Source organism: Frankliniella occidentalis, unplaced genomic scaffold (assembly GCF_000697945.3).
Source record: "Frankliniella occidentalis isolate FOCC.00 unplaced genomic scaffold, Focc_3.1 Scaffold123, whole genome shotgun sequence".
Taxonomy (NCBI): Eukaryota; Metazoa; Arthropoda; class Insecta; order Thysanoptera; family Thripidae; genus Frankliniella; species Frankliniella occidentalis.
Genome location: NW_026267250.1, coordinates 477,032 through 488,380, shown reverse-complemented (window position 1 = coordinate 488,380; position 11,349 = coordinate 477,032). Strand labels below are relative to the sequence as shown.

The 11,349-nt window shown below is 40.5% G+C and overlaps 3 protein-coding genes across 6 annotated transcripts; 2 read left to right on the top strand and 1 right to left on the bottom strand.

The window, feature by feature from the left end:
• The first annotated feature begins 1,497 nt into the window (after positions 1 to 1,497).
• On the top strand, positions 1,498 to 7,052 carry LOC113211606 (S-adenosylmethionine synthase). Of its 2 annotated transcripts, none has more exons than XM_026430023.2 (9): positions 1,498 to 1,662; positions 3,020 to 3,298; positions 3,367 to 3,525; positions 4,590 to 4,736; positions 5,023 to 5,152; positions 5,235 to 5,360; positions 5,434 to 5,572; positions 5,741 to 5,861; positions 6,014 to 7,052. In XM_026430023.2, exons 2-9 carry the CDS (start codon positions 3,168 to 3,170, stop codon positions 6,261 to 6,263), a joined length of 1,203 nt encoding a protein of 400 aa, XP_026285808.1. In that variant the 5' UTR covers positions 1,498 to 1,662; positions 3,020 to 3,167; the 3' UTR covers positions 6,264 to 7,052. The 2 variants fall into 2 exon arrangements, with proteins under 2 accessions (XP_026285808.1, XP_026285809.1); XM_026430024.2 differs by lacking the exon at positions 1,498 to 1,662 and adding an exon at positions 2,797 to 2,931.
• Positions 7,053 to 7,141: 89 nt separating this feature from the next.
• LOC113211608 (B-cell receptor-associated protein 31) lies at positions 7,142 to 9,386 on the bottom strand. Of its 2 annotated transcripts, none has more exons than XM_026430027.2 (4): positions 9,219 to 9,386; positions 8,498 to 8,907; positions 8,054 to 8,333; positions 7,142 to 7,962 (listed from the first exon to the last, which is right to left on the bottom strand). In XM_026430027.2, exons 2-4 carry the CDS (start codon positions 8,836 to 8,838, stop codon positions 7,846 to 7,848), a joined length of 738 nt encoding a protein of 245 aa, XP_026285812.1. In that variant the 5' UTR covers positions 8,839 to 8,907; positions 9,219 to 9,386; the 3' UTR covers positions 7,142 to 7,845. The 2 variants fall into 2 exon arrangements, with proteins under 2 accessions (XP_026285812.1, XP_026285813.1); XM_026430028.2 differs by lacking the exon at positions 9,219 to 9,386 and adding an exon at positions 9,046 to 9,197.
• Positions 9,387 to 9,520: 134 nt separating this feature from the next.
• Positions 9,521 to 11,020, top strand: LOC113211607 (uncharacterized). Of its 2 annotated transcripts, XM_052270411.1 has the most exons (6): positions 9,521 to 9,537; positions 9,611 to 9,835; positions 10,057 to 10,174; positions 10,261 to 10,337; positions 10,426 to 10,693; positions 10,768 to 11,020. In XM_052270411.1, the coding sequence occupies exons 2-6, from the start codon at positions 9,770 to 9,772 to the stop codon at positions 10,998 to 11,000; spliced, it is 762 nt and encodes a 253-aa protein (XP_052126371.1). In that variant the 5' UTR covers positions 9,521 to 9,537; positions 9,611 to 9,769; the 3' UTR covers positions 11,001 to 11,020. The 2 variants fall into 2 exon arrangements, with proteins under 2 accessions (XP_052126371.1, XP_026285810.1); XM_026430025.2 differs by lacking the exon at positions 9,521 to 9,537 and having other exon boundaries at positions 9,591 to 9,835.
• The last annotated feature ends 329 nt before the right edge of the window (positions 11,021 to 11,349 follow it).

Here is an 11,349-nt window from a genome sequence, read left to right as displayed (position 1 = left end):
CCTCTCCCTTCCGCGCCGTGTCTGAGGGCTGCGTGAGGGGGAGGGTGCGAGGACCCATCAGACGACGTCGTCTGAGGTAATTAGAGGAGAGGGAGGGAGAGAGGGGGCCGGTTGCGGTAGCAGTAGTAAGGAAAGGCGTGGGTGCCGTCTTGTCGGCAGGGCTTTCGCAGGCATATTTCCGGATGCGGCCCACGAATCGCTCGTTGCGTGGCGTGGCTTGGCGTGGCGTGGCTTGGCTTGGAGTGGCCTACGCCGAACTCATTGAGCCCGCCCGCGTCCCGTTTGGAGTGGCCGCGCACGATGACGACAGCCGTGATGACAATCCACGCGGGAATATAGAAGTGTCCAGTCCGCCTTCGTCAGAAGCGCGCGCGAGCGCCCTCTTCTCTCCTGATAATGCGACAAGTAATAGTGCCGTGTCATCATGCTCTCTCTCTCTCTCTCGATGCGATGTTAAACGCTTTTGAAAACAAACGGCCTGCGACACGACGAAACGAATGACTTTACAGTAGCATAGCTATGTTCTCGCAGGTGAGAATGGTGAGGAAAGGGGAGCGCCCAACGCTCTGGCGGCGAGGGCGCTCCTAAACATAGCGCTCTGCTCCCTCCTCAGGTCGGAGGGAAGTCCGGAAGCAGATAAGAGGGTAAAGGTCGAAAGGTCCCCCCCCCCACCCAGAGCGCTTAAAATGCACGATCTGTTTTAGCCTTCCTCCCCCGGGGTGCGGTGGCGGGAGCACCTTGTTGGGTGATTCGGAACGACGTTACACACACACACACACACACCTACACACACACCTACACACACCTACACACACCTACACACACCTACACACACCTACACACACACACACACACACACACACACACACATGCGCGCGCGCGCGTATCCGTTTACTGTAGGCACACACACGCGCGTAAAAAGCAAAGACATCGCAACAAGCTGGTGTGTGGTGGTTTGTCGGTATGACCTACTTTTTCGATCGATGCGCACTCGACTCGAATCTGCGCCTTTGCTTTCCGGTGCCCGCTTTGACATCAGCGTTCTTTTGCCCGCCCTTGCCACCCGCCACGCATATCCCGCCCAGGCAAAGGCCCGCGCGAAATTTTGAAATGCGCGCCACAACTTAAAACCGCAGTGTGCTGACAGCCTCCGATGAATCTTCTTTACCGGTCTGAAATGGCGACACACAAAAGTCTGTAGGAGTAGTGCTTTTAAAACTGATGTTAATAGGCTGATAGTTTATTTTTTGCCAAACAGATAATCCAAAATGTAAGATATGGAGCTAACACGATCGGTCCTGGTATGCATAGGTTGGCACCGCGAAGAGCGTCTGGAAATCGATACTTTTTGGATATAATGTAATTCATTTGCGAACAGCACACCGTCCCAGCATCTCTTTAAACTTGAAATGAACGAAGTGAGTATAATTCAAAACCCGCAAGTCCATCTGGGCCTTTCTACACTCCCACTCGGAGTCTTGCGCAGTGGGATTTTAAGCGCCCGTATGGTGGCCACAGTGGCTCTGGGGCCAGGCCACTCGAGGCCCGTCACAGCTCGCTCCGCTCGTGTCCTTTCGGAGCTCATGGCGTCGGGACAACTTGTTTCAGTATCCGCGGCGACTGTCTGAAGTGAACGGCAACGCTTCTGCTCGCTTAACCGAGGTGATTACGGTGTATTTTCTTTCCTAAGTGCGTCCACTACGTCCTGTGACAGATGGGATCGCACGGCATCCACCGCAAGAGCACGAAATGCACTTTAAGCGGAGTGCACATTCTGCTTGCACCCTCTCATAGGTTATCGGGTGGCATGTGTGTTGGGAGAAAACGTGGTTGACTTGGGAGATGTGAACTCCTTCACAACCGCGACTCTGCCTGGACCAAGTGCATCCCAGTTGGCATGTTTCGTTGCGGAGACGCGTCATTTTCTGTTGTTGACCATCCAATCCTTACTCTGTTTAGAGTCCGATCAGCTGAGCGCGTTTTGCGCATGCTGATTTCTGCGCTGCGCGCCGCTCCGCGTCGTAGTTATCACGTGTGAAGTGTGCAGCGCGCCAAACTTGTCTGCTTTGTTGTTGGTGTTTGTTTCTCCTTTCATTTTCCAAGCGCAGGCTTTTATACGCCGCCTTTCTTTGTTCTCAATTCAAGTTGCTTCAAACCTCACCTCCGTGGTTTGCGAATCAATTTCGGCATTTCTTTATTGTGTGATTGTTTTGAAGGCCAAGATGGCGTTTATTCTTTGATGTATTTTGCTTTTAGTGCTTTGTACACTGGGTCCCTTCACTTTTCATTCATGAAACTCATTCTGTGAGCGTAATTATCTGTAGTGGTGAAGATCATGTAAGATGACACTCTCTTTATACTTAGTTTGATCTGTGGAGCTGTTACTCTCCTTGGAATTGAGCTGTTGTTTGCATTTGTATCTTTACATCTTTTGCATTCAGTATTGAATTTGTTTGTTCCTTTGTCAACCTTTTTTATTTGTTTTGTCTTTAAGTATTATTTAAGTGTGCGCAGTCCCTTGATTTAAAAATTCCCTAACTAGTTCACTAGATGTTAGGTTTCGGATGTAATATCGTCTCCCAACTCCACTGCCATTCAAGACTTCATATTTTTGTCTTTGTATTGCTCATCATTGCTTCATTCCTCTATCTGTCGGGGGGGGTCTTGTAACTTGAAGTACAGAAAACCAAGTTAGGAAGGTGACTGTACTACAGTTCCCCTTCCAGTCCAGATTGCTATCAGCTAGCATTGTGGCATTTGAGATGCAGATGTGTGGCCTTGAGTACCAAGGAGATATGGGGAGGGAGGGAGGGAGAGGGGAGGCAGTTGGCCCGCCTATGTATCTCCACTGAGTGGGCTGAAGACCCTCAGTCAGCTGTTGGAGTTACAGCTTGAAAGGCTGTCCGACTAAGAGGAAGCTTAGGATTGTGGGTGCGGGCTATATTTTGTTAGGAAATGTCAGTTCTCACTGTGTTTGTCTTTTGTGTATTGGTTGGTCATTTGCTATTTTGTGTTACAGATACTGATTCAAAATTCTCCGCTTTTTACCGCTTCTGCTCAAGCACATTTCAAGAGCCACCTCTCTTGTGCCGAACCATCAGGGACCACTTCACTTTTTTCCTGAAATTGTGAACTTTGTGACTCGCAGTCTTGGACCAAAAGTCAAAATGCCTGACACAATGAAGAATGGTTACATGAACGGACACTCCGATGCAGAGATGAATGAGGGTGAAACCTTTCTCTTCAGTTCAGAGTCTGTTGGAGAGGGCCACCCGGACAAAATGTGTGACCAGATCAGGTAAGATTGCTGCTCAATTTTCTGCTTATCACCATCAATGCTCCTCCTTGATAATATTTTTATTTCAGTGATGCCGTACTAGATGCTCACTTAAAACAAGACCCAAATGCTAAAGTTGCCTGCGAGTCTGTTATTAAAACTGGAATGGTATTGCTCTGTGGTGAAATTAATTCTAAGGCCAATGTGGATTACCAGAAGATAGTCAGAGACACAATCAAGCATATTGGGTGAGTACTCAATCACAAAACAGTTTTAAACAAAGGTTGTTAAAAATATACTTTGAATTCTTACATCTCTCTTAGTCAAACATTCAACATAATACTTAGTAGTTCATTTTCAAATTTGTTGGCAAACATGTTCAAATACAGGGTTGTTACAGACCGTGAAAGTCAGTAATTAGAAAATGGGTCAGGGAAAGTCAGGAAAATTGAGAGAGCAGTCAGTAAAATTTCTCCGGTTGACTGCTTCCTTGCAAACGAATGAGTGAAAATGCGCAAAATTGACGCTTGAGCTGCAGCAGCGGCTGCTTTTGTGCATACTCTTGTTTTCGGTGATATTTTCCCTACCATTGTTGGAGTACTGCCTACTTTCTTGCCTAAAAAGTCAGTAAAAATCGCGATTTTGGTCAGGGAAAAGTCAGTAAAATTGAAAATCCGGAACCTGTAACAACTCTGAAATATTATTTTAGTATTACAGTATTTAATTGTATTACAATAGAGTAATTGACTGACTAAACACTTCAATATTAAACCTTGTAACATTTTATATGACGTAGTTGTGGCCTACAATTGCCAATCGTGTTCCTCCCTTTCAGGCATCGATTGCTTTTGTAGCTTTTGATGTAATAAGGTGAGGAAAATCAACCCAGAGTTCCCTTTGTGCTAGATTATTTTAATATAGCTGTTAGGAACTTTGATACAATTGTTTTTCAAACTTTTTCGCATTGTATGAGTTTGCCTCCCTTTCAGGCACCGAATGTGGATTTAGCATTTGGTGTAACAAGGCGAGGAAAAGAAACAACTTTTGTTCATTAGCTTGCTAAATTTTTTTGTTTAAATTTAGCTTTGACAAAATCGAACAGGTTATATACGTAGTTTACCCTCCCTTTCAGGCATTGTATGATTTCATTGCATTCTAATGTAATAAGGAGAGGAAAAGAACTTGATTTTCTCATTTTATGCTGAATGCTCTAGCTTTGGCTTGTGGAGAACTTCACACAAACATATAGGATTTTATAAAACATTTTGTGAGTAAATGATAAATGTGCATTAATTTTTTTTCTTGTTTTCAGGTATGATGACTCCTCAAAGGGGTTCGATTACAAAACATGCAGTGTACTATTAGCTCTTGATCAGCAGTCTGAGCAGATTGCTGCTGGAGTGCATCTTGGGCGCCGTGATGAGGACATTGGTGCAGGAGATCAGGGCCTCATGTTTGGGTATGTTATGATACAAAATATATGCTCCTATATAAATGGATAAGACTCAAAGTACAGATTAGTTGCGAGATGCCTCTGTGTCTTATCCTTCTATTATCACACCAATGTTCAGAGAAGTTAAATTTTTAAATACAACGAATTATTAAAAACTGGTGCTCTAACGGACATGTACCAATCTACTAGCTACCTTAAGAAATACATCTCATCTCTCAACTACTTTCGTAACTGCCCTTTCTGAGGAAGAACCCTCTGGTAACTGTTTTTAATGTGCTTAATAAACTTGTAGGTATGCCACAGACGAGACCGAGCAGTGTATGCCGCTGACGGCCGTCCTTTCCCATCAACTCAATGAGCGCATTTCTGTACTGCGAAGGAATGGAGAGTTCTGGTGGGCCCGCCCTGACTCTAAAACCCAGGTATGCCAGGCTAGGTGCCAGGTCAACTGTTTCATCTCCATACATATCAGTAACTGTTACTTAATTTTCTTTGAATACTCAGGTTACCTGTGAATATGACTCCAAAAATGGAGCTTGTATCCCCAAGAGAGTACACACTGTAGTTGTTTCAGTTCAACACTCTGAAAAAATTAGTCTAGAAGAACTACGAAATGAAATTATGAATAAGGTGAGTGCAGTGAATCATTATAACACTTCGTATTGGTCTATGCATGTGTATAAGTTTTATTTTCTGTGCACAGGTTATTAGAGTCGTTATCCCAGAGAAGTACCTGGATGAAAAGACTGTCTTCCATGTGAATCCTTGTGGTCTCTTTATTACTGGTGGACCTCAAAGTGATGCTGGTCTTACCGGCCGCAAGATCATAGTCGACACATATGGTGTGTATTATGTGTAATTTTAATTTTGATCTGTACTATTCACGTCCATCTCAATAGAGACAGAAGCTATTCAATCAATTTTGTATTTGGTATAATGGGGGGGGGGGACAGTGAAACTATTGCAAAGTAATGACGGAGAATTAAACATGCATACTTTTAACATTACAGGTGGTTGGGGTGCTCATGGTGGAGGAGCCTTTTCAGGCAAAGATTTCACCAAAGTCGATAGGTCTGCTGCATATGCTGCAAGATGGGTAGCTAAATCCCTTGTTAAAGCACAACTTTGCAGGTAAGCTAGTAATAATTGATTTACTGTAAAAGACCCTTAGTAGAAATGTGTGATTTTTACTACCTTGATTGTTTCTTTTATTTACATTTTGTGTACTTCTATTTGAGTGTATTTTCTTGGTAGTAATTTTGTGTCATTAATTTTTTCATCAGACGCTGTTTGGTGCAAGTATCATATGCTATTGGAGTTGCAGAACCTTTGTCTATTTGCATTTTTGACTATGGAACAAGCAACAAATCTCAGGCAGAGTTGCTGAAGATTGTAAAGAGGAACTTTGATCTTCGACCTGGTATGATTGTCCGTGATCTTAATCTAAGAAACCCCATTTACCAGCGTACTGCCTCTTATGGACACTTTGGGCGAGACATCTTCCCATGGGAAAACCCCAAGAAGCTGGAATAACATATTTTAAATTTTTTTAAATACTTTATTTTAATTGTTTTGACAAATTGTCGGATTGTGGCCTGTAGACAAGACATGTTAAGAGCTGAAGAAAGTATTCCTGTGGACATGTTTAGTATTAGTGAAGTGCAAGAATCTCTTGGCTCATGAGATGACTTTAATTCTCTCTAGAATGAAATTTGCATTTTTTTTTCCTAACTATTTGACAACTGTGATTGCTCTCTTAATTGGCTGCCTGGTTGTCAATTTTTCTGGTTCCATATGTGGTTAATTTCTCATTCCATTTCATTATCATCATCTACCATTTTTTGTTGTGATTTCAAGAATGTTAAAGCAATGACTACATCTAGAATGGTGTACATTTTGTATCATTTGCATCTATGAATTTTATGAATTTTAACTTTTTATTGTAAAAGATGGAACAAAAATCCCTTTGCTATTATACCAACGTTACCAATTCAATGAAATTTTAAAAAATTGTAATTGTGGATAGAGATAGAAGTTCTTATTCCTTTTGATTTTAATTTTACAGTGGCTTTAAGTCACATGAAATGTGAAACTTGGCATGTTTGAGATTTGTGCACCATTGGCGTGCATTTTTTCCCCCATTGCACAATGCTATGCCACTACAAATAGTGTGAGCAAATATCCTGATCAATTGAAGGGAAGTGTATAATCTTGGTTTGATTACCAAAAAACTACTGGGACAAGTTAGCCTGACAACATGTAACGTCCTATAACTGACCTTGTATTTACAAGGTGTATGTGAATAAACTTTTTAAAATGTGAGATTGTGTACTTCGTTCCTCTTAAACCAAACATCGTAAAAGCTATAACTATCATTTATGGCAAATAAAAACAGACAATTGACACCAGGCTACAAAGAAACACAAATTTTATTTGCTGAAAGATTCACAAATTTAGCAACATTATGGGTTGGTTTGCATTTAATCAGGGGCTTAATGCCATACAAATTCTAGGTCAAGCCTACTTAATCTGTTATATCTAGTATTTTAGCATAGTGTATGCTTGTGGTTAAGTGCTAGGGATTCTCAGCCTTACTGGCTTTCCAAGCTGTTCAAATTCCAGTAACATACTGTATCTCTACAACCAAGATGTAAGTACATCAAAACTAAATGCAACCATGGAAGGGTAACGATCAGGGATAAAAACAAGACTAAATAACTAAGCATGAAAAATGTAATGAAAATGGTGTAACATCAAAACTTGTGAGAGCAATTAAAATGTACAGCAAGTAAAAAAAGAAACAACACAAACCAAAATTAAATAAATATCCGCTGACAAAGAATACAGAACATTTTCCAATCATGGTTCCTGACTATAGGCCTTATATTAGAAATAATGTTTATAATAAAGTAAAACCTATCTGCATTAAAATCACAAAAATATTAGGCAAAGTCAGTCCAACACCTCTTACATCAAAACCAATAACTCCATTATTTATCCAACATAGTTACATCACACAATTACAAGGTTGCCTTGAATAATGTCATGTTAACAATAATTACATCATATCCTTTGACAATAATTCTTTAAGTTCCTCCTTCTTCCTTCCATTAAATCAGTCCTCTTTCTTGTTTGCAGAATCCATTAGCTTCTGTAATTTGGCATTTTCATCAGCAAGTCGGTCATACTCTCGGGACAGTCCTTTCTGTTGAGAGAGAATTGCATCATGATCCTGAAAACGAAATATAAATAAGTAACCTCAGATCCCAAAGAAAATAATTCAACATGAAAAACTGATAAGTTAATTTTGTACGATATCCTACCTTTTTCTTTTTTTCATTCTCAGACTTAAGCTCCTTAACTTCCTGAGTTTTCTTGTTCAGCTCCTCCTGGAGATTGGAGATAAGATCTTCCTTTTCTTTCAATTGTTTCTTGACCTGAGCAGATACCTCATTTGAACTGTTTTGGGCTTCCTCTCCTTTCCCAACCATCATGTTCCTTGCTGTTGTTGTAGCAGATCTTGCTTGTTTGAGAGCTGCCTCATTGTCAGCAGACAGCTGGGCTTGAGTAGAAATCAGGCTGGCAAGACGTTTGATCACCAAACTGCAAGAAAGTATAATTTTAGTACATGACACATATTCTGTATCATTATAAGTCATGCCTGCATCATCAAAATCCATGGCACATGATGACATTTTTAAAATCAAACGCAAAATTTGTGAGTCTATTGAATATCTATAAGGCTGGATAGCTAATTTTTAACTTACCACAGAAATAGAGCGAAGCCAGAAATGTAGAAATTGCGCTGTGCTCTGAAAAGACGCATGTTGGTCTGCATTTCAGCATCCAGGTGCTGGTGTGACTCATGCTTAACATCAGTGTCCCCTGAATACTTTCGCATCTCACGCAGAGCATCCAAGAGGAAAAGGCAAAGTACAGCCAATAAGACCGTAAAATATACACCGGCTTGATTTGACAAGGCCTTCAAAATTCTTGACCGAAAGACTTTCTGCCATCTAGATGGTGAAATTCCTGGCAGAAGTAGTAACAAGACTACTGCCACTTCAGTGTATAAAAAACCGGCAATCAAAGTCCACTGTAGACTCATCTTGAAAATCTTCTAGATTCACCAACAGACGACGACACGGAACTCCAAACGACGATAATAATGTCAAAACTGTAAAAGAAGAGATAACAAAGTGAATGAGTCATAGGCAAAAGCACATATTAGCCGCGTCTGACGAAATACGTGAATTATGTGTTTTCACAGCAGGCCCCACACCTAAATACATTCCCAGGGGCTTAATCTTTTTACCTCAAGGCCGTCAGGTGTACTTGAGGAAGTATTTAAGTGAACCGAAAAGTATAACTGGTATTACAACAATGGTAATGGTGATTGACGATTTGACGCGTGAAGATGAGAAAATGACATTTGACAGTAGTATTTCTAAAAGTAATGCTAGGGAGATCATAGGTCAAATTACATACCTCAACACAAAATAGCAAATCTCGCGGTGCCTTATAGCACTGACGAAAAGTAACGATAGGATTTGCGTGTTCAACTGGTCGGGTTGGAGGGGATTCTAGATTCTATATATATATTTGCAGTTTCATCTCGAAATTCCCGCAGGGATTACGTGTCGATACATCGACTTATCCAAACGAGATGTGACGTTTTTTCGGTTTTATTTGTAATCTAAAACTCTGTAGCAAGTCTTCGAAAGAATTTGAACGAGAAATGGTTCTATACTTACGAATACATAGAGAGTTATCTTCCTACGGCACCTACAAGTGGCATCATTGCTTTGTATGAATTTCTCATATACTTATACACGCTTCCGGCACTTCCGGCTGTTTGGCATTGATTTGTTTACTTTCAGCAAGCAGACAGAAAAGGTGCAGCCGACTGATTCCCTGAGTAGTGACGTGTAGATTTACGGTCGGAAACGATAGGAAAACTGGCTTTCCAAGCACTTTCTAGGACCATTTCATGTACAGCTTTTGGCACATTGAGATCGGCTCCGAGAAATCGGTCAAACATGTCTCATTCACGTGACATTTTATGTCTGTTTGACGTTGATGGTACCTTAACAGCCCCTCGCAAGGTATTTATTTGCCATCGATTTAAACAATTTCTATTTAATTTGTTTTGACTTGACATATTGTTCATTCAGATATTACCTTTCTGGAAGTGGTTTTTCTTATACAAAAAAATGTGATGTTATTTAAGTACTTTTGAGTACTTTTATTTGTAAAAGTTCAATCACTGTATTGCATTCTCTGGATCCATTAATAATAACTACTTATTACTTATCAATACCATTAGGTTGTTGAGCCCAATATTTATAAGTTCCTTATGGAAGAAGTGAAGCCCAAATGCTGTATAGGATTGGTCGGAGGATCCGACCAGAGTAAAATTGCTGAACAAATGGGAGGTGATCAATGTAAGTCCCTTGCAATCATGTTAGCTCTTTTTTATTTTTTTGCACGGCAATTGTTCTATAAATTAGAAACCCTTCCCTTCCTTCAGGTCTCAAAGAATTTGACTTTGTTTTCTCTGAAAATGGTTTACTGGCTGTTAAAAATGGTGCTGAAATTGGGAGACAAGTGAGTGGAACAATAGGACTAGGAAACCTCTAAAAATTGAGTGGCCTCGTAGTTTCAAAATATTGATCAATTGTATTTTTGGTTCCAGACAATCCAGTCTTTTGTGGGAGAAGAACGTCTTCAAAGATTCATTAATTACACTCTGCTGTGTTTATCTGAAATTGAATTACCTGTGAAGCGGGGAACATTTGTTGAATTTCGAACTGGGATGCTTAATATTTCTCCCATTGGCCGGTCATGCAGTAGAGAGGAGAGGAATGCATTTGAAAAGTATGACAAACAGCACAGCATCCGCCCTAAATTAATAGAAAAGCTAAAGAGCAAGTTTCCTGACCTGGGTTTCACCTACAGTATAGGTGAGTATTGTCGCTGAAGTGAAATTTCCATATTTGATCTAAAGTGGGTTAATATCAAATCTTTACCCTTTCAGGAGGGCAGATCAGTTTTGATGTCTTTCCTAATGGCTGGGATAAGACACACAGCCTTAATTATCTTGAAAAAGAAAATTTCAAAGAAATCCATTTCTTTGGAGATAAAATTGAAAAAGGAGGCAATGATCATGAGATCTATAATGATCCTCGTGTCATAGGTCATGCTGTAACATCACCAGAGGATACAAAGGAACAAGTTTGTAAAGTGCTTAAAACAGTGCAGTTGCAATAAAGTATTCAGGACAGAGTGAAGCTTTAATCCTTTTTCGATTCCACTTATCTATCTATGGACATTTCTTTAAGCACATGAGAACTGAGAACCCCATCTGTTGGTCAATAGGAGGGTCAGTCCATTGATTCAAGAAGATATCCATCCAAAAGAGTAAGGTTTCTGAAGGAGCATAAAAGTACATATTTGGTAAGATCTTTAATGAGAGGTAGGTGTGTTCAACACCAATGACAGTTTTTTTTTATGGACTAGTATAACTTCTCCTTAGGAGAATTAAACATTTTGGAATATCAACAATTTGGCAGTTAAAATCTGTTAAAAATAAAATTTCTAAAAATAAAAAAAATTCATC